The sequence below is a fragment of the Nelumbo nucifera genome, chromosome 2 (assembly GCF_055504915.1).
Source record: "Nelumbo nucifera cultivar China Antique chromosome 2, China Antique-T2T, whole genome shotgun sequence".
NCBI lineage: Eukaryota > Viridiplantae > Streptophyta > Magnoliopsida > Proteales > Nelumbonaceae > Nelumbo > Nelumbo nucifera.
The window spans coordinates 16023753-16051597 of record NC_142650.1 but is presented as its reverse complement, the minus strand read 5'-3'; the positions used below and the strand labels follow the sequence as shown (position 1 = coordinate 16051597).

The following is a 27845-nucleotide window of genomic DNA, read 5'->3' as shown; positions in this document are numbered from 1 at the left end:
AATCAAACATAGCTGTAAAGTTTTAAGAACAAAGAATGTCGATCTAAACCTGAATTGGTGTGATGGGATTGAAATGATAGCTGGGCTAGGGCCCATCCCATGTGACGGGAGGCTTACTGACCGAAATAATTGAATCATGTTGACCACCTAAGTGCAAGGTCTGACATATGGGAAACAAAATCTATTTTACTGATACATAAGGCAACCGGTCGAGTAGTTGAACCAATCCTTATGGTGGATATCGACATCGACATCGACCATAGAACAGGTTGCCCATTTGCTACATCTCAACTATAACAAGAAACTGAGATTGGATGCATTAGGCAAATAGTACTAATTAAGGCTTAAAGGTATGGTAATCAACTACACATCCGGCCTATTTCTAAACCCTAAATTAGCCCAACTTAGGCCTTAAGGAAAGCCTCCATTGTATTGGGCCTATTGGCATGGACGTTATCTATGTTGCTAAAGTTATGCTGAGAGAGGGTTGTGCAAGAAAAACCCAAACTACATCCAAGTATCATGTACGCATTAGAAATCAAGTCGGTTCCACACTCCACAATAGAATATGGAAAGCTTTAACAAACACTAAAAAGGAAACCACCAATGACCATGTGTTGTCCATTTCTGAGAATTACGAGCTAGACAATTGGTGTCCGTATATTATTTCCCTGTTTTCTTTAGTTCTTAAATTTGCATTTACTCCATCTGCTCAACTTTTATTAATTCACATATCCGTGTTGTCCTTGGTCATGTGCGTAACAGAAAAGCCCTTGTTTTTTTCTTCCCATTGAGAAGGCTATGTTTCCATTAAGGCTCAGTTTAGAAAGATTACAAATATAAATATATAGAGTGCGAATACATGTCAAATAAAACAAAATATATATGTGATGTAGGAATATTTCACCGACTCTCACTCATGGATCTTGACACATGGCATCAGTTGGATACATCTTAGTCATCCATCATCAATTATAGCCAACTGCTGTTACTTGTCTCCAACTGCTCTTTTTTTAAGGTAATTTCGGCTATAAAAGGGACTCACACATTGAGGTAAATAACTAAATACATAGCTCTCAATTAATTTGACCATCAGAATTTATGCCCCTGGAATAACTCCCAGGGTCTCTGATATCTTCTTTTTCTCAGCAAATTAGATTCATCGGCCTCAAACAACTAAAATTATATTATTGCCCTCGGCTCCGTATTTAACAGCAACAATATGCATGTTTCAACTATTAACGACCTGAATCAACGTATGTTGGATAATTAATTTGTATTAATAAACCCAAAATGTTTCAGATACAGACATTAACATCGTTAATGGTACCAAACACAACCGACCTACATCGCACCTGGCCACCTTCTCCAAATATTGTGCAATTAAACCGCTAATGTAACTGCTTCTCTCTGTCTATCTCAGAGAAAAAAAAAAGCACTTGTTTGCATGGTCTGACAGTAGAAAACAGCAAGCCAACTAATGACATCATTTGTAAATCAAACCTGTTGGAAATTAATTGACAAGGATTTATGTATAAATGTCACCATCCGTAAATCTAATCTCTCGTCAACCACATCTTTTTTTTTTTTTGTCAGTTCAGTTGGAATCCATCATTTTTCTATTTTTGTTGTAGAGTTGATGATATTACTTGTATTGCTCATGCAGTTTGGTTAGGAAGATAAGGACCCCTTTCATTAAGTTCTCCCCACCAAGCAATTAAATACACCAAATTCTACTTAAATGTTTCCTCAGTGTGGAACAAACTTTATGTGCACTCTTGTTGTGCTGTATGTGAACCCCTTAATTCCTTGTTCCTCAAACTAACGAAGACTACTTATTATTTCTCAAGTACCACGCTTTATCAATGGCCATATTCATACCCATGGTTTTCCACTTCTTCACTCTATAGGCCTCTAGCAAATGTACTAAGTTGTAGCCAGAGCTTGCCTTATTTTGGGAGGACTTGACCACATTACACCCTCTCAGGCTAATTGGGTTGGAGAGAACTAGTTAATTATATTCCAGCAAGAATATTTGGATCTACCTTTACCATCTTATCATTAATTCCACATAAATGGTATCATACCTATAAGTCCAACCAACCTACCAATATCATCCAATTGGTTACCAAAATCAACAGGTGTCCATTCTGGCTCTGAAATCTGAATCTTCTAATGGTCTTATAGCCAAAAAAATCTGAATTTTATAAAGTGGTATTTATCAAAATTCATATGGGAGGAGGGATTAAAGTTCTTATTGTATCATGTCTGTCCAGTATTAGCACTTATTTTCGTACCCACAAACAACTTTCTTTTAGTGAGTTGACATGATATCATTCGAAAAGTAGAGGATCCCCAACTCATTAAGCCAGTAGAGGATTTTCACATGTATGGATTTCTTATCGGATAAAGTTTTTAAGGTGTCTATACTTTTGAGGTGAGGTTTCACGAGACAATAATGTTTGGTTTAAAGGAAAAGGAAGGGAAAGACAGAAAAATTAATACAAGATTTGTAAAGGTCTTCCTACATTTTCTTTCCTTTCCCTATATTTTCCTTCAAACTAAACATAGCCTAAGTGTTTTTCTTTTCTTTTGCTTTTCGTTTTGAATAATTTTCTAATAAAAATTGAAAGATGTGAAAATCGCAACTCCTATTCCCTCTTTTTCATCATTCTTTCCCTCTGCAATTTCTAACTTTTCATATTCTGCCCTACCCCTGCCAACCACTATAGCATTTATACCACAAGTTCCACTGTGCCAGAAAGTTTGCCCTTTGATTATCTTTAACAATAAAATAAAATAAAAAGATGTATTTTCTAATATCATAAACTTAAGTAAGGATCGAACTCATGAGCAATGTACTTAGATAGGACTATAATGAACAACAAGTGTCAGATCTCAGATGTATCTCTCATCTATGTTAATATGCAATGGTGGCATGTGAAAACTTGATGGAACGGGCCAGATGTTACCTAAACCCAGGGCAAACTTCAACGACATGTGAAAAACAAGTAGAGTAGGGAATCTGCAATGGTGGCAATGCAAGCAAATCAAGTTATCTTTTATGAAAGTTAGGGAGGTTGTAGAGGCCTAGAGGGAGTGCATAACACTGGACTTGAATACAGAACAGTACTGGTCTTCAACCATAATGGATCAATAATTCAAATGCTTATTATGTCACACATGGGTATGGGATGGGTGTCATGGTTTAATTGGGGATCCAGCATTAGATACAAACTACTGGTTACTAGTGGATAAGAGATCCGGATTCGTGGATAAGAGCCCACATTTGACCCCGTGTTTACGGGCCTACGGCAATTATTTGGGGTACATCTCATGATTCTGGAATCGCCACATCCACCCCGATCTAATCGGTTTTCCGTGGTTGACCGATTTCGGGTCAGTAAAATATACAACCCAAGTGATCCGGTTAGCTTCGGTTTATAAGTTTGTAGACTGAAATCGAACTGACCTGAACCAACTATGGTTTAATATATACGCTATTTAGGTTTGGACGTTTGAACTTTAGTTTACATACCTTTTGCTTTTTGCTTATTTGAATGGTTATTTCCCAAACCGACGATCAAATCATCAAATTCAGAAACCAATTTAGTATGTGTTTGGTTCCATTTATGTTTATCGAATAAATGTTTATACTTTATTTGCTGGTTAAACCTAGAAATACAATAATTGCAACCGTTTATAACAACTAGGTGCCACTTCAGCTTAACAGTGAATAAATGTCTGGCTGTTTGTGAAACCTTCAAAAAATAATTTCTACAAATAGATGGCATGCATATAAACCAAAATTCACTTTTTTCATTTTCGATGTATGCAGAAGAACAAGAGAGAGAAAATACTGAGATAGTGCCTATGTGACACCATCAATAAAAGTTTACTGAATAAATGTAAACAAAACCAAATACCCTGCTAATGGGCCGTTTATGTTTGCGTCATTTTTCCTTCATGGACGGTCAATTTCAGTTCTTTATATACAAATCCAACTAAATCAATTCGGTTGGTCAAAAAGAGTTGTTCGTCGGTTTGGGAAATAACTGAACAACCAAATCACCTTAAATAGACAATCAAATCCAACTAAATCCATTTGGTTGTTTGGTTCCAAATGTTGACAAAAAACTGAAAAATCCCAAATCCTAGCCTCTTCTATTCAAAAAGAGTTGGTGAATGTTTAGAAGAATCTAGAATTTGGGACTATTCATTTTATTGTCAATGTTTGGATGGTTGATAATGAGAATTAGATAGCATTCGAAAAGCATTTTTGACTTTTCAAATGTCACTTAATAGCTGATTAACGGACTGATTAACTGCAGGTACTGGATTGTCACATTTTGAAAGTTCGGGTACTTGATTGTTGCATTTTGAAAGTTTGGGTACTGAATTGTCGTATTTTAAAGTCTAGGGACCAAATTCTCACTTGAGCCAAAATACAGGGTACTGATCGGGAATTTTCCCATAATTTTATTATAATAAGCAGCTACTCACATTCACAAGAAGAATAGTTCAAAGAAAGACTAAATAATCAGAAAATCTTTAGTTGTTGGGGGGACAATAGCCTATGCTGTTGAGAGAATTTCTGGGAATGCCACATTACCATGAGAATGGGTAAATTAGTAATTACGTCTTAATTTATTTTGACTAAAAATAAAAGCATCGGCGTGAATAGGTGAATTGCCCAAAACGAGCTCAGCCCATAAACTGTCTCAATAGCATAGCCCAACAGCCAAAATTAATCCTAAAGGCCCATGTCTTACCACACGATCGCCCTCTACGCTACTTTCATCCATGGTGATACTTCTTTTCTAGATTTTTCGTTGTGAAAAATGATTTCTTTTTTTCTCATTTGGTTGTATCACGTAATTGGAAGTTTCATTAACTCTATGATTGAATTTGGAAGAAGCACAAATGCAAATTTGTAGAATGCAAAACCTTATATTTTGTATGTATTTACGCTGTACATATTTATATTTGTACAGCTTCCAAACTGAGCCTATTAGGCGGACCTGGGGTGAGGTTATCATATCTCAAGTAGTCATTTCATCTCGTATATATTTTATTTGGAGTTTTGGCTCTGATAATTCTTAAACTTTGCAAAAGAAAAAAAAAATACTTTGGATCTTAAAAAAAAAAAAAAAGAAAACTATAATGGACATTTTTGTCCTCGAACCATGACAAAAGACCATTTTAAGTGAAAAAATAGATGACATTAGACACTATTGACAAATTCATTAGACAATGAATAAAATAATAATTATGTAACACTCCTCAACTTTTGGAATGGCCACTCTATAACTAAATTTTGAAAAAGTCACTTTAACAGTTAATTAAATTACTTTAGGGTCTATGGTGGTATAAAGCCAATTAAGTAAATTAAATAAATCACACTAATTAAAATAATTAAGTAAATAAAACCAACAATGTAAATTAAGCAATTGAAAAAATAAATTAAAATAGTTTAGGAATCTAAGTTAATAAAGAAAATTAAATAAATAGAGCTAATTGATCTAATAAAGAAATAAGTAAACCAAGCAAACTAAACAAGGTTTTAAAACTGACCTAAAAACGAAACCATTTTTGTCACCAATTTCTAAGACAGTAGTTGGTTTGTTAGCTCGTCCCATTATGAAAAATTAAAAACTAAAAATTAACTAAAATATAAATGACCCAAAACCATTCACCGGGTCGAACAACTTGGCAATTCCAACATCATCAGTGGATTGTTGACTATGTCAACGCTTTTTCAAAAAATTCTGAGACAAGCATAAAATTGAACCAAAAGTTGACCAATTATTGGGTCAAATGGTTCAACCACCTGGGTCAATGTGGTTTAAAACCATGCTATTAAGTGAAGTAACTAACTGACTAAGTAAATTAAGCGAAATAATTAGAGTTATAAACTAAATAAATTACACTAATAAAGATAATTAAGTAAATTAAGCCAACTATAATAATTAATAAGTTAAATTAATTAAGGAAACTAAGTCAATTAAGTAAATTAAATAAACAAAGCTAATCGATTGAATAAGTAAATTAAGTCAAATAAGTGAACCAACAAATTGATTAAGTAAATTAAGTAAACTATGCTTAAGTAAATAGAGCACTTAAAGAAATTAAGCTAATTAAACTAAATAAGTAAATTAAATAAACTAAGTGAGAAGTAACTAATCTATTAAGTCAATTAAGTAAATTAAGCCAACTATATAAATTAAGCAATTGATTAAGTCAATTAAGTAAACTAAGCTAAGTAAGTAAATAGAGTAATTAAATAATCAAAACTAATTAAGGTAAATAAGAAAATTAAGTTAGCAAATTAAGATAAGTAAATTAGCTTTTAATTAAACAAATTGAATCACTTAAGTTAAGTAAGTTAATTAAGTAATTGTTAATTTACCTTTAGTCAAGCTAATTAAATTAGTATTTAAGTAATAATTTACTCTTAATTGTTGTTAATCATTTACTATAAAATTAATCATTATTAATTGAATGGCCTAATTTGATCAAATCATTGAAGTACTTTATTTGAAGGTTAATAAAATTTATTTTTTAACGGAAAGATTTTCAATATCTAAAGTGGCCTTTCAAACTTTGGGGTCTACAATAGCCATTTCAAACTTGACCTGTGTTAGATAAACATGCTTTTATTATTTTATACATTGTCGATGGATTCGTCAACGACATCTCTAACATGTCCATTTTTTGCCTTGAAATGGCAATTAGTTTAAGTGAAAAAGAAAATAGTCCTCGCATTTCTTTAGGGTCTAAATTGGATTTTTAGTAAAATTCAAGGGTTAATATAGCTAAAAATTCCAGTTTATTTTCACTGTCAAGTTCAAATAATTAAATGTTAGTTATGATATTTTGATATTTAAAGCCCAACTAACTAATAACAACCAAAAAAAATTAATTAGTTTTTCTTAAAAATAACTAATTAATCATTTACAATGTTATGATCTTTTGCTCTCTCTTTTTTGGGAAAAATCTATGACGCTCAAAAGTTATGATGCGTTATGAGTTTAGAGCAATCAAAACCCCTCCCGATTTTTTATGAATAGCACCTGATTGCTCACTTGGTGAGGGTTGATATACATGGCTCCACAAACGATAACTCAACTCCACGTAAGCAGGCATGACAAACACTTTGTATCCTTCACTGACTCCTCCGCTCCACCTCGGAAGATCGGCGTATTAGGTGATTTGCCTCCGTCGACCTAATATATACATGGCCCAGCCTCGGCAGGCCGGACTGGAAATAGGTTGGTCAATGATAGGTCGGCATGGGAGGTGACCTGACTCAGCCGACCTAGTGAAGATTTAGCTATCAGCCTATGTGATGCAACGAGCGGCCTCCACAATGGAGCAACCGCTTCTGGCCTTCCCAAGATAACAATGCCACATTGTTGGAGTTAACTACCACATCGCCCGTTATGGACGCGATTGGATAAGCACTTTCCATTTATGTGGAGTCAATCTCTAGGCGTAAAAACACCTCCAAACCAGAAGGGCCGGAGATCTCGGGCATGCTTCGTGGAGTTCAGCACAGCCTGCCTATATAAAGGAATCCCTTTTCACAAAAGAGGTACGCACAATTCAGCACTAACATCTCTCTTGCTCTCAAGCTTTTCAGTTTTCACAATTCATTGTTGACTTAAGCATCAAAGTGCCCGCCATGGGTAAAGCAACCCGGATACTCTAATCTCAACAAGGAACACCACATTGTGCCTCATAAATTGGCGCCGTCTATGGGAACTCGCTACACAAAAGCCTAGTTCTCATCTCTTGAAAATCCTAAGCTTAGTGGCATCTTTAAGAAACAACAACGCACGAGTTGACGGTGCAATCACAGGGAATAGGACTAGCCCGTGATGCACACTAAGGTCCCTTCTGTTACAATCGGGTAGTTCACCGTGCCCCTCACCCTATCTGGAATCCACGCCATGTAGAGCACAAGTGTTCCTTTGCCCGTCGTAAACGTGCCTCTCCTAATGGTCAAGCCCTTTGCGGTTTTTGTTAGGGTTGATGGCCGCCAGTTAGTTTTACAAGCTGGTGTGGTTCATCTACGAGTTAGACATGTAGATGTGAACGTCGGTGGCTCGTTTTGCAACAATGATTGTGGCACAGCAACAACACAAGCATCAATAGCATCAACATCATGTCAACAGTCAAAACATGAACCAAAATCTACAGCTCGACGGCCAAAACCAAAACAAGAACCAAGTACCAGATCCACCTTGCCACCATGACGAGATGAGCCAGGTCCAGGTTGAGGAGTTGAGCCGAGCCAAGCATCGTAGACGTACACACCGTAACATAGGGACGAGCCGCCTCGCCCCAAATGGTAACAAGGAGGCAAAGAAGGAAGAAGAAAAGAAAGACGCGAGTCAGATCACCACCTCATCAGCACAGTCGGTGACCCGCACCTCGCCATTGGCCACTGAAATCCTCATGGCCCCATGGCCAAATGATTTCAAGGCCCCAGTCTGGAGTCCTACGATGGAGCAACCGACCCAATCGACCACCTTGACAGCTTTTAGACCTTAACGCAACTTCACGGAGCCAATGGCACGAGCCTTTGCATGGCCTTTTCGACCACCTTCCGGGGCACAGCTCGGATGTGGTACTCGGGATTGGTCGATGGCTCAATTAAGAGTTAGAGCGAGTTCACTGTTCTCTTCACCACCCCCTTCACGAAAAGCAAGCGGTGTCCGAAGAGGACAGTTTACATTGAAAACCTAAAACGACCTAACATAAAAGGGGTGGCAGAAGAGGTCGCTCCCGTCATGGCTGCAAAATCGAGCTAGATAGATTCGTTCATTGACTACCTACGCCACGGGACCCTACCAATAGAATGCAACACATCTCGAAGGGTAGAGAAGCTATCAGCTCCCTACATTCTCATTGGTGAGCAGTTGTATCACATGTCATTCATGCTCCCCTACTTGCACTGCTTGCATCCAATATATGCAAACTAAGAGTTACGCGAGATCCACGAAGGTCTTTGCGGAGGACTTCTGGGGTAGGGCACTCGCCTAGAAAACCCTACAAAAAGGCAACTACTGGCCCACAATGAAGGCGGACGGAGTGGAGTCCGGTCGGTAGTGCAACAAGTGTCAACGACACACCATCATACCACACCAGCATGCCACAAACCTGAGGTACCTTACCAGCCCGTAGCCGTTTGCATAGTGTGGCCCTTCGCACCTACAACTAGACAGAGGTGGTTCTTGGTGGTCGTGATGGACTATTTTACTAAGTGGCAGAAAGTCGAGCCGTTGGTATCCATCACAGCTTGCAAAATCCAAAATTTCTTCTAGAGGAACATCGTCTGTATATTCGGAATACCCAGGGTTTTGACATCAGATAACGGGAAGCAGTTCGATGACATCAAGTTCGATAATTGGTGTGTTGAGATGGGGATCCAACAAAATTTCACTACGGTGACCAACCCTTAAGCGAACAGTCCGGCTGAAGTGACGAACAGGGTGATACTTTGTGAACTCAAAGCTTGGCTCTCCCGAACTAAGGGTTTGTGGATGGAGAAGTTACCAAGTGTCCTATTGGCCTACCGAACTACCATCAAGACGATGACCAGTGAAAACTCACGTCAACTTGATGTACGGGACAGAGGTCGCCATCCCAACCGAGATCAAAGTGCCAACCCTGTGGTCTGAGACGTATGAGGAGGAGGCTAACGAGGAGGAGCTATAGACTAACCTCGACTTGGTGGAGGAAGTTTGCAACTTATCCAACATTCGGAGCACGGCATACCAACAGCGAGTATCTCGGTACTATAACGGCCAAGTTAAGAGACTCTAGTTTTGAGTTAGCGACCTGGTACTCAAGAAGGTTATGATACCTAAGCCCGGCATCGAAAAGCTAGGTCCGACGTGGGAAGGCACCTACTGAGTCTTGAGGGCGATCGGTGAGGGTACATACTAGCTCAAAACGTTGGAGGGGAGATAGGTACCGAATGCGTGGAATTTTGACAACTTAAATATTATGACTTATAAGGAGTTTGGAGTTTCGAGCTGCACCCACGACAATTGTAAATTATACTAAGTGCAAGAGTATAGACAACTTGCTACAGTGACCTAGTCAAGCTGCTAAATGAACAAGCGGAAGCCAAACCGCTCGAAGCATCAAAGACCCCTAGGCAGACAACCAAAGAAATCGATAGCTCGACAACGATTCGACTTAGCCGAGGAGGTGCACAGCTCGGAAGCGTTTTTGACTGAGCCGAGGAGGTGCACAGCTCGGAGGAGGTGTACAGCTCGTTACCTCGGCTCGCATTTTACACATGGCCTATTTTCTAGAAATGGAAAATAAAAGGCACGAAAGGAGGCCCATCAATCCAAGAAAAACTAAACTCTTCATTAAATAGCGCGAAGTACATGGCCGAATTGTATCATGGGATGGGCCGTCAAAGCCTTGGCCAATAACCGAATTTGAGCCACCTAAAACATGACTCATGGGGCTGAGATCGTACCCTATTGAACCATGGGTTCGGTCCAACCAGTTTGGACCAAACTAGGTCAATTCGGCCTAGGGTTCGGTGTCCAAAACATGCTACAATTCTCAAGATTTCGATCTAAAATTATAATCATCTGAAAGTGTGATGATCTGAATCTGATCCGGACAAACTACAAACCTGCAAGAAACTGTTAATCACAAATTGCAGAATTTTTTCTGCAAAAATTTCTTCTTCTCCCACCGTACACTCCAGCATGTCTTCCAATGTAAAAAATAGAAAACCCTAATTTTCTATTAATTACATCAGAATAAATCCAAATACATTTTGTCTAAAAATAAAAATAAAAAAATTAATTACAAACCAAAATCAAATGAATAAATCGCAGGGTGCGCAAATCTTGGCGCAAATAAAGAATTCGATCTCCATCACACCAACAGCCCAAAAACTCAAGAAATAATAATAGAACAATTCTAAAATTATTGCAGAATAAAATAAAATTAATTCCAGATCAAATCACCCAAAAAATGAGAATCGATTTCTCAATAAACTGCAAACTGCGCAAATCGTGTAGAACAATTCTGTCAATTTGGGTCTATTTCAAATCCGATTTAATTTCGGTTCAAGATTGAACCTTCGGCTTGAATAAAATAAAATTAATTCCAGATCAAATCGCCCAAAAAATGAGAATCGATTTCTCAGTAAACTGCAAACTGCGCAAATCGTGTAGAACAATTCTGTCAATTTGGGTTTATTTCAAATCTGATTTAATTTCGGTTCAAGATTGAACCTTTGGCTCTGATACCACTGAAGGGAAGGGTCCCATGTAACAGGAAGCTCGCGAGTGGGTCAATCCAGCTCGGCTCTATTTGAACGACGGAAGCGACCTCCTCTGCCCCCCCCCCCCCCACCACCGAGAATGCTAGGCCGGAGCAAGTCCTCTATGTGCACAGTCCTCATGGTGGTGTCGTTGACGCTAGCTAGTCTGGACAGAGCGTCGGCCTCAGCGTTCTCTGACCTTGGTATCTGCCTGATTAAATGTGACTGGAAGTTGAGCAGGGCCTCTCTAACTTTGGTCAAATAGGCAATCATGGTTGGCTCGCGAGCTTCGTACTCGTCGGTGACCTGGTTGACCACGAGTTGGGAGTCGCTGTAGAAAACAATGTGCTTTGCTTTTACTTCTCTGGCTAGGGCTAGTCCGGCTATCAACACCTCGTAATCCGCTTCATTGTTAGATGTCGCGAACTCGAAGCGTAGCGCGTACTCCAGTTTCGTGCCACTTGCGTCGTGCAGAACCATTCCGGCTCCGCTGCCCTACTGGTTCGAGGAGCCATCTACATGAAGGATCCAGGGCTCCTCATCCCAGCTCAGGCTTGGCCGAACTAGGAGAGATGCCACACTGGTTGCTACATCACGGGGTTCGGACTCAATCGGCCTGGGAGCTTCGGGCTCACCCAAGTTGGGAGCCTCGTGCTCAATCGGCCAGGCGGCTCCGGAGCTGAATGTGCACTCAGCAATGAAATCTGCTAAGGCTTGGGCTTTAATGGCAGTTCGCGGCGTGTACTGGAGATCGTACTCGCTGAGCTCAACAGCCCACTTCGTCAGCCCACCAGAGACCTCGGGCTTAAGTAAGACTTGCCTCAAAGGTTTGTCGGTGAGAACGATAGCAATGCATATGCTAGCTTTTCTATCTCTGGGTATCTCGTCTCTGCTCCCTCCAATACCTTACTGACATAATAGATGGGTCGTTGAACCCGATCTACCTCTTCTATTAGTACTGAACTGACCACTTCGTCGCTTGCCAAGAGATACAGTCCTAAAACATCGCCCTCCTCGGGCTGGGTTAAGATCGGCACACGAGCGAGGTATTTCTTGAGCTCGTCGAACGTGAGCTCGCAGTCTTGGGTCCATTAGAACCCTTTGCTCCTAATTGCCTTGAAGAACGGCAGACAACGGTCCGCCGATTTGGACATGAAGCGGCTCAGGGCGGCTATGCGGCCATTCAACCTCTGAACCTCCTTCGACTTCCGTGGTGGTCTCATATCTAAAATGGCCTTAATCTTATCCGGGTTGGCTTCAATGCCGCACCGGTTAACGATGTATCCTAGGAACTTGCCCAAAGTCGCACCAAATACACATTTGTTTGGGTTCAGTCTCTTATTAAACTTACGCAGAATTTCAAAAACAGAATGCAAATCTTGTATAATTCATGTGAGAATTGAGTTTTGACGACCATTTCGGCGCAAACAATTTATTTACAAGCCTTTGAAAAGTTGCCCCTGCGTTTTTCAACCCGAAGGGCATGACCTTGTAACAGTATAGGCCGAATTCCGTGATGAAGGCAGACTTTTCTTCGTCCGCCGGGTCCGTCTTAATTTGGTTATAGCCTGAATAGGTGTCCAAGAAACTTAGCAACTCAAGCCCTGAGGTCGCATCCACCAAGCGGTCGATTCTGGGGAGTGGGAAGCAGTCTTTTGGGAAAGCCCGGTTTAGGTCGGTGTAGTCGATGCACATGTGCCACTTGTCGTTGGCCTTCTTTACCAAGACGGGGTTAGCTACCCAGCTCGGGTAGTGGACTTCTCTTATGAAGTCAGTTGCGAGGAGCTCTTCGACCTCCTCGTCGACCGCTTTCCACCGCTCCGGGGATAGGTTACGTTTCTTCTGTCTAACGGGCCAAATTACAGGATCAGTATTCAGCTTGTGAGTTATGAGTTCGGGGTCTATATCAGGCATCTCTGCCGCGGACCATGCAAAAATATCTAAATTTTGAAGTAAGAAACTTACCAGTTCGGATCGTAGGGGCTCCTGGACGGAAGCGCTGATCTAAAGCGTCCGAGCTGGGTCTACTGCTGAGGTCGGGACCGCGACTGTTTCTTCCGTGGGTGCAGCTCGCTCTTCGCCTTGCTTCGTCGGCCGCTCCAGCTCGAGGTTATCGGCCACCTTGGTTTTCCCCTTCAGGGCGGCAACATAGCACTTGCGAGACTCGAGCTTATGGCCCCGCACTACCCCCACACCGAAGTCTGTTGGGAACTTCAAAGCCAAATGGTAAGTGGAGACCACCGCCCGTAGGACATGGGCGATTAGTCAACATATTATGGCATTGTAGGGGGAGCAGGTCGCAACCACCAGGAAGTAGTGTTTGAAACTAACCACACAAGGCCATGTGCCAACTTCTACAGGTACTGTTATTTTCCCCAGGGGACGGACTTCTTCTCCGCTGAAGCCCACCAAAGGAGTGTTTGTAGGCTTCAGGTCGCTTTTCTATAACTGAAGCTGGTCGAACGCAGCTTTGAAAAGGATGTCGGTTTAGCTGCCTGAGTCAACGAATACGCGCCTGACCTCGAAATTGTTGATTCTTAGCTTTATTACGAGCGCATCATCGTGGGGATAGTGGACCCCTCGCGCATCGTCTTTTGTGAAGAAAATTGGGTCTCTCGTCTTCGGCCGCTTTGGGGGGTTCTGCTCTTCCCGGGTGGCCTCACGAACTGACGTCCGAGCTGCTGCTGAAGTGCAACCCGCAACGATCGAACCTCCCACTATCATGTGGATGGTCCCCCGAACTGGCCTCTCCTCCGGAGGCTGCCTCTGCGGTTGTTCAGTTGGCCTGCTGCTGGACTCGGGAGCATCCTTACCGTGCTCCCCTTGCCGACCTGCTCTATTACTATTGTTATTATTATTTTGTACAAAGTTTCTCAAATATCCGCGACGGATGAACTCCTCTATCTCGTCGTGGAGGTTTTACAACTCTCGGTACTGTGACCGTGATCTTTGTGAAAACTGCAATACCAACTCTTATTTCTTTCATTGGAATTCCCCCTCAAACGGGGTGGCCATTTCACGTACGAGGCGTCCTTGATCGCCATCAGAATTTTGGCCCGCTTTGCGTTCAGTGGGATGTAACTAGCTTGGTCCGCTGCAGAAGCTCGGAACAATTGACCCGACTATGCCCCCCGAACTGCATCCTTTTTCTTTCGGTTGTCCCCTTGACTGGAGGGCGCTCCTTCCCTCTTTCTTTTTTTGGGAGCGCCCTCGCTCTTCTGGTTTATCTCCTCTTTGGTGGCTATGAACCGGTCCGTGAGCTTCACAAACTCGGTTATGGTCGCTGGCTGGTTGACGACCATTAGACCTGTTCATGGGCCACCCGACCGGACCCCCGGACGGGCTTGAACAGGCTTTATGGCCCACGGGCTTAACCTCGGGCCAAAAAGCCCGGCCCGCATAAAATTCGAGCCAGGCTCAGGCTTTGCCAAAATAGCCCGGCCCGACCTATAGTTAAACCTAAGTAAAAACCCTATATGATGTCTATTTGAATAAATTTTTTGATTTGATAAGGTCATTGATTCACTTGTAGGTTCATTGTTCATTTAAAGAGGGGAAAAACCATCTAAATTAAAATAAAAAATGTCCATTTGAATAGAGAAAATTTTGAATTTCATTTATTAGGTCGGGCTTCAGGCTTTTTATCATGGCCGGGCTCGGGCCCAAGTTATAGGCCCATTGGTTCGGCCAGGCTCGGGCTCGGGCCTAACAGTTTTCTGTTAATAAAGAGTCAAAGCCCGATCCGAGACCGGCCCGGCCCGGCCCATGAACATGTCTAACGACCATGTGCCATTTGAACTCTTTGTGTGTCACGCCTTTCTTGGCTGTTGCATGGCGTACGGCGGGGTCCAGGTGCGGTATCTGCATACAAGCATCGTTGAACCGCTTGATATAACCCAGGATGGACTCTCCCTCTCCTTGCACTATGCTGAGGAGGCTTTCTTCAGTTCGCGGGCACCGTTTGCTGGAGACGAAGTGGGATGTGAAGGCTTGTGCGAACTACGCCCAACTTCTTATGGACCCAAGTGCCAAGTTTCGGTACCACGTGCGGGCTGCTCATCTAAAAGTAGTGGAGAAGGCCACGCACATGCACGACTCACTGGCTCTCGCCAGGTCCATCTGTGACTGAAAGCCATCTACGTGGTCATTTGGGTCAAACGACCCGTCATACTTGTCAAGAGGGGGGAGCTTGAAGTCTTTGGGCATTGGGACTGCCAGGAGTTCGGAAGACAGGGGAGATGGAACTGAGAGGAGGTGAGCTTTGACTTTGGCCGAGCTAACCTCTTCTTTGCCCCCGAGCACGGGCAAATCGCAGGTAACAGATCGGCGAGCTCGGCGGTGGCGTCTCTGCTTCTTGGTGGGCTCAGCGTTCGTGCTGCTCACCTCTACGCTGTCCGGAATGGTTTGCGCAGGAAGTAGCCCAGTCTGCTGGTGATGGTTGTGGACAGAGGGGTCCTGTTTGGAGTCTGTTGCCAGGATCTCGAACCGGTTTTCAAAGAGCAGGGTTTCAAGCTTCGACTGTCGAGGTGATGTAGACCTGGTGAGCTGGGGTCCTCTCGACCTGTCCACCCGCGGCAAGACCGTGGTAGCCGATCTCTTTCGTCTGCCACGGGGGGAGGCCTGGTTTTTTGGGAGGTTTTGAGGGGCCTCTCCTTGGCCAGAGGGGTGCTCGTCCTGACGGCGAGACTTAGCTTGCTGCGAGGCTGAGTGTCGGGGCGGGAACTGCGGCTGCTGAAGCTGAAGTTTAGGCAGTTGGGGGAACTACTGTTGGTACTGATACTGGGAGACCTGGTGCAATACGTGTTGTTGATAGAGCTGAAGTTGTTGGAACTGTTGCATTTGGGCCTGCATGGCCCGCATGTACTGCCTCAAGTCCTCCAGTTAGTTCGGGCTGGCCGCTGGGGGCACGACCGATGGTTCGGTGAACGTCATTCCGACTGTAGCAGGGAGTAGGGCGATGATAGGTGCCACTTTGAGAGGCACATTCAAGCTGGGGATTCCGTCCGCCAAGAGGGGGACGGTGAACTGTCCGATGTAGACCGTAGAAAGTTGGGGTTGTTCCCTAGAGTTATCCATTTCCGCACTTCGTCCAACGTTGCTAGAGGAAGCCATGAGTGCTAGATTTTTTCAAGGAAGAAGAGAACTATGAAAGTTTAGAGAGAAAGGCCTTTTGAAGCGTTTCCCACAGACGATGCCAAATGAGGTTAAGCGATCCAGTCACTCCTAGTTGGCACTCGCGTGGCTCCTGAGAGTTACCTGAGACGAGAGGAAAGAGGAAAAACTCCCGAGGGGGTTTCCCAGCGAGAACGCTCCGATGATTAAGTCAATACTGTGTGCAAGAAGAGAAGGGAAAGGGAAGGCTAAGAGTGAAAGTTGCACAAGTGATTCGAAGATACCTTGTTCCTTGAGAATGATCCCCTTATAACCAAATTCCATTGCTTCAGGCCCTCTGACTTTGACAGGGCAGGTATAACCGCCACTGTCAGCCTGCCACAGCCGTTACAGGCAAGGCTGAGGTGGCACGCGCGGGGCCATCGTTGCAGGGTACGTGCCTGTCAGGCGTGAGACACCTTTCTGAAGGTGACAAGCGCGGCGCTATCTGACGAGGGACATGCCTGCAATCCACAGATTTGTCAAGTACGGCGGTTGAGCAGAAAGCTTTCCTGTGGTATACCGAACTGCCCTTCCGCGAATCACCCTGTGCTGGGCTGTCTCTTGAGTGACGAGCTACCTGTAGCAGGTTATGCCGAGCTGACTGACCCGAGGTGTCCATGCCTCGGGGTGTCCAGAGATGGATCGGTGCGTTCTTGCCTAGGAGTGGCCCGAGGTCCATTGGGGGGAGCTCGGGCCTTAAGAGAGGTCAGGACGTCCCGAACTTGGGACGTCCCGAAGTGCCTTAACCCCGGGGAGGAGGTGCGGGTAAGGCGGCTCCCGACGAGTAATTTACCCGCCGAGTTGCCGAGCTGTACTCGGTGGGACTTTCCCTCCGAGTTGTGTTAACGCTCGTTGCACTGTCATGCTAAGTCACTGTTTGAGCAAGGTCACGCCCACGTGTACCCGTGCCGCGAGGTCGAGCCAAATCACCCTCCATCAATATCCATCAGAGAGAGTGCAGTCCTCAATAATCACCCACTCGAGTGAATTCTCGGACTGCCCCTACATACCTAGGTTTTTCCCCCTCTAAGGATCTCACTAATTGATATATCAAAAATAGCCCAATCCACATCAGTGCAGTACCATAATCAAGTCTAGGGGTTAGGTGACTTTCTAATTTTGCCCACCAGTCTACAAGGTCCAGGGCATAACTGGAAAATGGTCTGAGTTCAGTGTTTCGAACTAACACACACGACATGTGTGCTTCGGGTCTCACCCTACCAGCTGAGACAAGCCACCCCTACCAACTTAGCAGCACATTAATGTCAGCCATGTCAGGATAAACTTCCCCAAGTCTATCCAACGGTTAAGGACATTCTAAACTAACACGAGTCTCATAACTGTCCAATTTAAGGGTAATTACCATACCAAATATAACATGAATCAATTATGTACTTTTGTTCATTTACAATAAATGCATATGTATATCATTTTGATTGGAACTAAGGGCATACACTGTCTAACACGTTTATGGCCAACATCTGCGCTGCAATGGGCCGCCTCGGCGCTCAGGCGAGCTCCCTCTAATTGGGCTTGTAGGGCCTTTGTATTCTCCTGCTTTTCACGCTTCAACACGGCGACCATATTCAGCAAGACCTGGCCCATCGAGTTTGCCTGTAAAGAAGAAATAATAGTAGTGAGGCTTGGAAGGAAAGGTAAGCAAACATCAAAAATGAAGATCACACACCTGTAGGATATGCCGAGTCATCCTTGTGGCAACGTCAGTAGGATCGAACCCATTGTTGTATTGGAGGTCCCTAGGAAGGAGGATCCCCCTCCCCACTCGTAGAGCGACCAGAGGATTAGTTAGTCAGTCAGCAATCGAAACATCAATATTAGGGATGAATCAAGGTATCTCAAAGTGTGAGGGGCCGACGGTGCACTCATCTAGGTCGACCTGGGGTGACAAGGCAGCTAGACCTGTAAAGACCTGAGCGGGCTCTACGGACATAGGATTGTCGCCCCCCTCGAGGTCGACCACCTCAGGCATACACATAGCAAGCCTCTCGGCATCGGCTGATGAGCCCTCCATTGACGACCGAATTGAGGAATCCGCCGCCCTCCTCTTCTTTTCTTAAGGGCCTCTTGGCCACCACCAAAAGGGAATTAACACACCATTTATGAGGAAACATACAGAAAAGCATGAGTTAGCCAAGCTAAAAAATATCTTTTGAAATAAAGATAACAAGCGACGACCAGGCTGACCTATTTATAGGACTCAAGCCAACCCAAACAAGCATAGGATCAACTAAGAATTAATTTATCATTAACTGCCAACAAACGAGGCATTGGGCCTCAAGAGACAACCCTTCGTTAAACTGAATCTCATAAACTTTTCTCATCTCTTGTTGCCAAACGATGTCCATGGACCAACCAACCTCCTGAAAAAGGAAAAAATACCTACTCTTCTAGATGGGTTAGAGACCTCGGACGCACATTGAGCTCTGAGAGTCTACCTATATAAAGGCATCCTAGCTATGGAGACCGGTTGGCTATGGCTCTCAACAAAGGTGAGGGACTACATTTGAAACCATGGAGACCGTCGTGGCTATAAAGGCATCCCCTTTCAGCTCCATTGAGACTGACTCTCCAATGATCAATGCCTTCTCGAAAACACAGGTGGGCCGACCTCTCAAACCGGTTGGCTATGCCTCCCAGACTGTCATGGCTATGGCTTCTCGAAAACATAGCCGGCTCAACTCGCCTCCAAACCAGATGAGCCAAAGACTTCGGACGTGTTTCATGGATCTCGGACAGTCTACATATATAAAGGCATCCCCTTTGATGGAAGTGTTATGCACGATTCGCTCTTAAATTTTTTGATTTTTCACAATTCATCACTGACTTAAACATCAAAATGCCTAACACGAATAAAACAACCCACAACCTCTCTGATCTTTTCTTTTACAGATTAACTAGACAATTTAGTCAATTCAACGTCCGAACTGTCTACCACCAGGGAACACCAAATCTCGAATCATCATCATCACTTTTATCATACCGGTTCCTTGATTATACATCTTTTTAGGGTATCCTATTTTTCGGTATCATAATTGAATCTGATACGAGTTCAGGTGCCCTTGCCGTGAGCCGTGGGCGGAAGAGACAGATATAGTCGGGAAGAGAGAAGAGAGAACGAGAGAGAAGTGGGGGACGTGGATAACTCGGTCCACAGTCCACGTGGTAGTTAATGGAACATCCAGTTATTCGACAGGTGGCGTCGTGTGGTGATAAAAAATAAGAGAGAGAGAGAGATAGAGAGTAATAACACGGAAGGTGAAGATTGCGTGAATGGGACAGTGACCACTTTTTGCGGATCAAATTGCGTGAATACATTACAATGGGTACTACCGCGGGGGCCATGCATACCGCCCATACCCTTGGAACCCTACCAACTCTATCCCCCAACTAAAACCGTGAACGCACAGACAGGTCTACAGCCCTCTAATTAATAATTATTGCTGTGCCACTTACTTTTGAATGAATTGGATGAAGTGACGTAAGTAAGCTTCAGGCGATAGGAATGCACGATTGAGTATGGGGGCTCTTCTATTCTCTCTTGATGCTAGGCTGCTACTTTTGAATGAAACCTGCTGCCGCGCTCATGGCTCAAAGCTCAATTTGAACATCTCATACTCGTACCGATACCCTCGTCGTCTCTTAAAATAACTTTCAAACAAGCAAGCAAGGGGAAGAGAGAGAGAGGGAGCGCGAAAATCTTTTCGAATCGTCTTTAATTGTTTCAAACCATTATTTTGACCAAAGAATTTTATTCAATAAAAGTAAGTGGTCCCTCTCCAACCCGGATCAGCCCTGGATCGTACAGGGCAGCTTCTACTTCTAACTTCTGGGTTGGGTTAGGGTACCCAAGTGTACCCACCGCAGGAGCTGGAGCCTGGAGCCTCTCTTTTCCAAGATTAGCGGTGGTATCCAGCTGGCTACAGATGACGGACGTACCTTACCACCAGGCAGCAATTGCATTCCTGGTAAATTGACGAAATTACCCATTGTCCAGACGATTGACGAAAGACGAAGATTCGAGTTTGGAGAACCAAAACACAGGACAATGAGCGGGAAAGCCGAAAAGGGGCGTCATAAATAATTGGTATTTTTGTGTAGGGTTTACTGTTTAGTGAGTCGAGTGTTAGGCGGTTAGGTATTTTCCAAAATCAGCCGTCCCTACTATATTTGTACGGTTTCAACATTTACCGGCCGGCATGTCCCCGGAGTGTTGAGTGTAGAGGTAGAGGAGGAGGAGAAAATGGAGAATGCAACCGCTGGAGGGTGGACACATTTGTGGAATCTGTTCCACTTTACTGTTACAGACAAATCAGGGTGGGGAATGCTCGTGCATCGTATCTTGATTCCCGGCCTCGGGTTCCATCAAAATTTCTTATTATTTTCTACACCACCTTTTGTTGCTTCACTCCACTCAAGTACTCCACTAGTTAAGTAGTTATGCCACTCAGACATTAGACCGGTATAGCCGGTATAGCTGAGGTCGCTGTAAGCATTCTAATTGTCCGTAACACTCAGTTTACGAGTACAAATACAAACATGTAGAGTGCAAAACCTTGTATATATTTGCACCGTACATATTTGTATTCCTACTCCTATACTGAGCCTAAAATTGGAGGAGGTGCCACTCCCGCCTTTCATTCACTCCATCTCCATACTCCGTATTATCTTTTTTTTCTTTTTTCTTTTTTTCTGTTCTTACTTTTCCTCCACATTCACAGGTAGTCAGAGACTATTATGTCATTTTCCATCTATAAATTCACAGAATCCATTGGCAGCTGTCACTCTCAATTATATGCATGCAAGTAAAAAGGAAAAGGGTTTCTTGCACATAAGAGCAACTTTTTTGCTCTCAATATCAAAAAGATAATATTTTTTTAAAATAACAAAAATAAGATAGCTATTTTTAAAAAATATCAACTAAGGGTAATAATACTGTTCATCGTCTTCCTCTACCCTTCCATTGGTGATGAGGCCGGAATTCCCTCTGCAACTTTAGTGATTCGTCTTCAGCTTTCAGTGACTGCAAACAAGTAGAGAACGGGCTAAAAAATTTCAATCGGAAGTAAACACGACATCGATTCGTACTGTTTTCAGATTACAGCAACTAACGTGTTTACTCGTAATTGGGTTTCAGATCCGGAATCCTCGTGGTTCAGGCATACCGGATTAACCAAAAAAACAAGTGTTCAAAGTATTTCGAAACGTCTTAAACGTGTCGATTTAATGGTGTATGACATCTGGATAACGATGCTCAGCAGTCAGCACCGAGATTAAACGGAGTCGGACAACTCGTTTTACTCGTTCACTAGTCGCCCCGATACGATCCACCACAACTCACCCACTCAATCCTGAAAAAGAGTGGGGCAAAACTCTTCAAAGTCGTAATAGACAGAGAGATACTAAGTTCTTTCATTGCCTTTGATCAATCTTATCCAAATGTATTTTAGAAAAAAAAGGAGGAAAACGAATAAAGAAACCCTCGTATGTATTGATGAAACATTTAACAGGATTTCAAGTCTTAAACCGCTGTGATCCTGAACAGACCAGATGGAATGCTCGTTAATGGCAAAGAAAATGAAAGAAAGTTGGAAAAATCAAACCTGCGTGATTAGGAAGTGATCTCCAGCTTCCGTGGCCGTTCTTCTTAATATACTCAACGAGAATCTCATCACCAGAGCTGCAGAGGGAATTCCGGCCTCCATCATCAGAGGAAGGGCAGAGGAGGACGATCAACAATGTCATTTCCCTTTGTTGATACTTTTCAAAAAAAACTAGCATGTTTTTGTTATTTTATAAAAATATTATCTTTTATTGATATTCAGGGCAAAAAATTGCCCTTATCTGCAAGAAACCCAAAAGGAAATAAGCTGCGTTCAGTCATAGTATTAGTGGCCGGCCCGGGATTAGATTGGGAGTTGAGTCTCGGACGTTGCCAAGTGCCACCCAATAAGCAGCACAGCAGAACTGAAGCCTGAAGAGACCGAGAGAGAGACGGTCACCCCTGGCCCCTGCTGCAAGGGACTTTCTTTTATTTAATCCATCAGTCGTATTGGGAGCTTCAATGCCTGAGCCATACAGGATACAGCTAAGCATAAAGCTGTAGTGGTACAATTTAAGCGAACCCCCATTTAAGAGAAGCAACGCCAAATATGCATGAATACAACCACATTCCGGAGCCGGAGGGACGATTATTACATCCAGAATTTAGAAATGTGATTGGTCTGGAAACAAGGAAGCCATATATAATAAGCATACAACGGACAAAGGAACATCATCCCCCCTCCCCAACCAGTTATGACCGTTTTAAAGAAGTGGGAAGAAAACGCTGACTACCCCCCATATACAAAACAAGAAACATCAACATCCACAATACATACCCACCCAGCACCAACGGCACCGTTCCCCCCACTCCACCGCTTCGCTTTCGGAACTAAACAAACAAGTTTAAACTCAACGAAACGACGAAGACAGACAGTATCTGACTGACTCCACGAGAAAGCCAAGGCAAGAGAATATGGGTGAGTGTGTGGACGCTTCTGATGGACTCTGATTGGAGTCTCTGGGAACAAAACACAAACATCCCGAGGCCCCCGCCCCATTTGGTTCTTTTTTCAACTAATGTCATTGAACATAATTACATCTCGTAAAGCGTTATTTGACTTGACCAGAAAGATTATTGTCATAATACCCACACCGTAATCCCAGGGTTCGAGAGAGCCATACCCACCACCCATGTAATTATCCATTACACAAACAAACCATGCATTGAGACACGAGACCAGATCAGACAAGTTTTCGGAAAATAGCAAAAATAATGGCCACTCCCCACTCATTCTTCTTAATCAGTCGACATCCATGAACATGGCCCATCGCAAGATGCTTAATACTTACGCAAACCCATACAACACTCTGAGCCTCGATTTACCCATTACTCTCTCAATCACCTTACAAAATTAACCCTTAACAGTTAACACGCAATGAAAAAAAGAAAACGTATAAAAATAAAGAAAAAGAATAAAAATAAAGAAAAAGGAAAAAAGCAAATCACGATTGGCAGTTTGGGACGTCGATTAACGTTGGAAGTTGGAACTGGGGAAGGACGGAGATTCCGCTTTGGGTGAAGATAAAAGAGTAGTTGCTACTTGCTAGCTGGTTGGATGACCCGGAAATATACACACCACGAACCATGATAGACCTGACACCGTTTATCGAACAGGTTCGCTGAATTCATCACCCTCGCAAGTTAATTATCAAAATACTCGGTCCACGTCCAATCTAACAACCAATTCCAGATATAGAACAAGTAAACAACAATACTCGGTTCAAAGTCGAGAAATGAAACGATTGATATTTTTTTAATCGCGAGAATATAGTATAGAAGCAGCCATAAGTAGGAACAGGCATTTATAATGGCACACTTGGCCAATTGCTGAACTGGCAGTAAAATCTATCTTGTTATACTAAAAGACCAGACAAGAATACAAATGGTCACAAATTCTTATTATTATCAAATTTTCTGGCCATGGTGGCCATGGGCAAGGCGTGGGATGAATTTCACGCATCGACATCCTTCTACAAAATAATAGAGGCCCATTGTCTTCCGCTCTCTTCCCAACTATGATTTTACAACCAAAAACACAACTTCTGAACGACGGACTATAAAACCACTTCCCACCAAACCGGTTTAGATGGCATCAACTGACTTATTACTCGAAAATTTTAAAGGACAAAAAAAGCCCAAGGCCATTTTTCTCCACCCCAGTAATTGGACCTAAGCCAAACAACGAAAACGCTGTATATCTTTCCTTGTATTACAAAACAGGACTCAACTTATTTCAAAAACATTTCTGCATTAGTATTCTCTTCCCAATCAAATTTAAAGATTTCACTATAACCAACTAACTCCTAAACTACCAACTTCTCTCGCCCTTTCTTCTTAAAATCTGTTGCTTCAAATCTTCAATTGCTTTTTCTTTTAGTTGTTTAACCCGCCTTTCAAACAGAAAATACAAACACCATCAGTAGATTAGTAGATGCGACGAAATGCTGACAAGTCAATACGTCCACTCTTGGGGGAGACGTATATCATGGTTTATGGCTGTTCCCTGGGAGCGGAAGCTCCGCTTCGGTTGAGGGAGATAGGCATTACTCCGAGTAATCACCGGATCTGCAACTTCCCACCACAAAAACAGGGGATGTTAGTTCCACTTCCATATCTCAACCAATTATTAAAACCCATTACACACAGACCACAAGTGATTACCATGTTCAGGAGAAGCGAAAACTCCGTTGAAACGGCGATGAGCACCAATATCGTCGAAATTCAATTTCAAGGCCTGAACAACTCTGGCTGGAAGTAGAACCGTAGAACATGCTGATGCACACAAAACAAGGAATAATTAAGAACTTGTATTACGAAAATAACATTTGACGCCTCAAGCCAAAGAAGAAAATATTGAATATCCCTCTCGTCAAAATACACCTCCAAAATTTCGGAATAACGGAAAACAGAGCCGCCGGCAGAAACAAATCACACGAAAGGCCATAAGAGAAACACCCAGCCCAGTATCGGAATATTTTACCATAGCCCCTAACAAGAACCAATTCCAAGATCCTATAAAACATTTCTAACCTAGAGCAAACAAACCAAACATTACTGCAACAAAAAGGACAACAAGATGACCAACATGATCGAATGAACGAAATAGGTTACCTGCTTTTTTCCGGGAGTCGGCAGGGCTACCTATTCTGCGAGGCAAGAAAACACCGGTTCCACTGGACTCCCTTCTTGTACCGGAGGTCCCAAGGAAAACCGCTCTCATACCGGAACCTGCTTGTTGTTGCTGCTGCTGCAGAGGAGGCCATGCAGATGAAGATAAGCCCAAAGGCCGCCCACATCTACCGTTACCAAAACCAGGAGCAGTTCTTGCTCTATTTTGCGGCTGTTGATGCGTATTCTGAGGTTGCTGAGTGGTCCCAGCTATCTTCCTAGGTCTTCCCCAAACGGTAGGGCACTGTTGTTTCAACAAGTGTTGCTGCCTCAGCTGGTGGAACTGTATTTTTGAGAAAAAAAAAAAAAGGCACACCCAAGACTAATATCAGTTAAGTGAATTAAGACGACCGGCGTTCGGTGTCCATTTAACAAGAAAGGCGGAGAATGTTTACTTGATTCGACTGCAGGTGCTGGTGGTTAAGAGCCGGGTCTGAGTAGAAGCCGGCACTTACGTTGGGATTCTTCACCGGAACAGAGACTGGAGAGGGCTTCCGGGGAAGACCCAGGAGCCCACGTGCTTGGTGGTTCTGTGGCATCTCATCGTTCATCTTCATCCTCACTACCTGCCCCGCAGCAGCGGAAAGAAGATCCCACGCATCTTCTTTCCCATTCAACGGCGTGGACGGTGGCGAAGAAACCTGTGAAGGGCCGTTGGGACTTCCACGGCTCGAGCCCCCACTACGACCCGACCAGCTTCCGACTGCGCACAACGTTGATTGCGGGGAGCCAGCCATAGCCCATGTCTTGAAAATCAGTAAATAACCCCAAAATCAGAAGCTCATAACAGAGATCGTAGCAAGCAAAAAAACCACGGAGATGGAAGGAGGAAATTGACGGACCTCCGAGATAAATGAATCAGAGATGGCATACCTTATGGTTGTCGGTAGCAAAAGAAGGGGCAGCAGATTTCTCCTCATCTTGCAGCATGGAATGAGCCATCTGCGTAGTTAGCCCAGCCAAGTAGTCCTCCTCATCGCTCTCGGTCTCGGTGGAACCCACGACCGACTCAACCGGGGAGCTGAGAGCCGAGGGAGATCCATAGCATGCAAAGGCGTAGGGGAACTCAAAAGGAAAGAAGGACCCAGCTTCGGTCTCAGAGGAAAAGCCCTTGCTACCGTTATTGTAGTTGGTCTTCTCCATGAGTATGTCGTCGTCAGTGAGAAACTGAGAAGGAAGCCAGAACTCGCCGTCGTCCAAGTCCTCCGCCATTACAGAAGGCCCGAGAGGGAGAAGATAGAGACTGAAAAACACGAAAAAGTCGGGATAGGTTTTGAAGGCGTGAGTAATGGCGGTTGCTGCGTCGCGAAGATTTAATAATAACCCAGTTGGGTTTGCTGGGTTTTGCAGGCCCAGGGCCCCGCTTCAAAAGAGGGGGAAAAATTACAAGTAAAAGGAAAAGGCGCCAGAAAGAGAAAGAGAGAGAGAAGGCCAGGGCCAAGCCACCGCACTCACCAGAGAGGATGGAAACTGTAGAAGACAAATAACTGTGTTAAGGATTCCAAAGTTTTCCAAGGACAGTTTGGATGGGTATCATTGCATTGTAGGGTTGTGCAGGGAATGGATAGTTTGGATTTCGAAAATAGATGAGGAGACGAGGAGGGAGAGTGGGTCTGGGGCCTGGGCCAACTCTCCACAAATATTTATACGCAGACTGAAATACATACGTCAATACGTTCATAGTTTCATACATACATACATACGTCTTGATAAATAAAAGAAATAAAGATATGTGCACAAACCCTGGAATGTTGAAACGGACATTTGTCCTTCTGTGCCGCCACATGGCTTGTATACGAATTCCACGTATAAATTATAATACCCATTACCACCGTTGCTTCACAATTTTACTTTACGCCTACTATTACTAATTTACAGTTTTATTTTTTACGTGAAAAAAATCTACTTTTACACATAGTCATAAATTGATAATGGGTTCCACGTCACGCACGATTGAGGTAGTTATAGAGAACCATGGGAATGGAGAGACCGGATCTGCTCCTTACACAGGGCGCTTCACACGCACCTTCTACCATTCATTGGAAACATCTCCCGTGTTTATAAATTATTATTTACGGCAGATGTTCTCAATGCACGGTCGATGTGCCTATAACGCGCCTATTTTTGAGGAGCAATTCCGTCACGTAGATAAAACACTTTTTTTTTGGTGGTATAGATAAAACACTTGTGAATCTCAAATTACTGACGTGGCAGCAAAAATGCTCTCGTTTTGGTGTTGGCATTTGTGGTAACTCGCTTACTGGCGGCCTCACTGCTATGACCGTAAAAGACTGAACAGTCAGACTTAACGATAAGAGAATTAGACCGATTCACACGGGCGGGCCAGCTAATTTAATTTGGAGGAACAGTTAAAAGGTGCGAAGGCGCGAAACAGGAACCCATTCACTTTCTATACCCGCCCCCTACCCACGGTAAACTGCAGCCGCACATCTCTCAATACAGGATTGCAATGTGCGGCAGATATCAATGCACGGTTCGACCGATCAATTTAAACGGATGGTCTGTTTAACTGAAACAATTAAGCAATCAAAATAAAAAACAATTGATCAAATCAATTCTTTTTTGGTCAAGGACGAA

The 27845-nt window shown here is 43.4% G+C and overlaps 1 protein-coding gene across 2 annotated transcripts; it reads right to left on the bottom strand.

Moving 5' to 3' along the window:
• Positions 1-23956: 23956 nt before the first annotated feature.
• On the bottom strand, positions 23957-26867 carry LOC104597057 (uncharacterized). 2 transcript variants are annotated; one of them, XM_010258445.3, is made up of 5 exons: positions 26121-26867; positions 25643-25993; positions 25191-25530; positions 24741-24851; positions 23957-24650 (listed from the first exon to the last, which is right to left on the bottom strand). In XM_010258445.3, exons 1-5 carry the CDS (start codon positions 26457-26459, stop codon positions 24532-24534), a joined length of 1260 nt encoding a protein of 419 aa, XP_010256747.1. In that variant the 5' UTR covers positions 26460-26867; the 3' UTR covers positions 23957-24531. The 2 variants fall into 2 exon arrangements, with proteins under 2 accessions (XP_010256747.1, XP_010256748.1); XM_010258446.3 differs by having other exon boundaries at positions 23957-24644.
• Between the last annotated feature and the right edge of the window lie 978 nt (positions 26868-27845).

Bases quoted from the DNA above. Each gene is read 5' to 3' on its own strand.
- LOC104597057 (XM_010258445.3), bottom strand. From the start codon at position 26,459: ATGGCGGAGGACTTGGACGACGGCGAGTTCTGGCTTCCTTCTCAGTTT. The intron at 25,531-25,642 runs GTAAACATTCTC...TCAAAAATACAG, and splicing joins AGCACCTGCAGTCGAATCAA to TTCCACCAGCTGAGGCAGCA. The intron at 24,852-25,190 runs GTAACCTATTTC...TGTGTGCATCAG, and splicing joins CGACTCCCGGAAAAAAGCAG to CATGTTCTACGGTTCTACTT.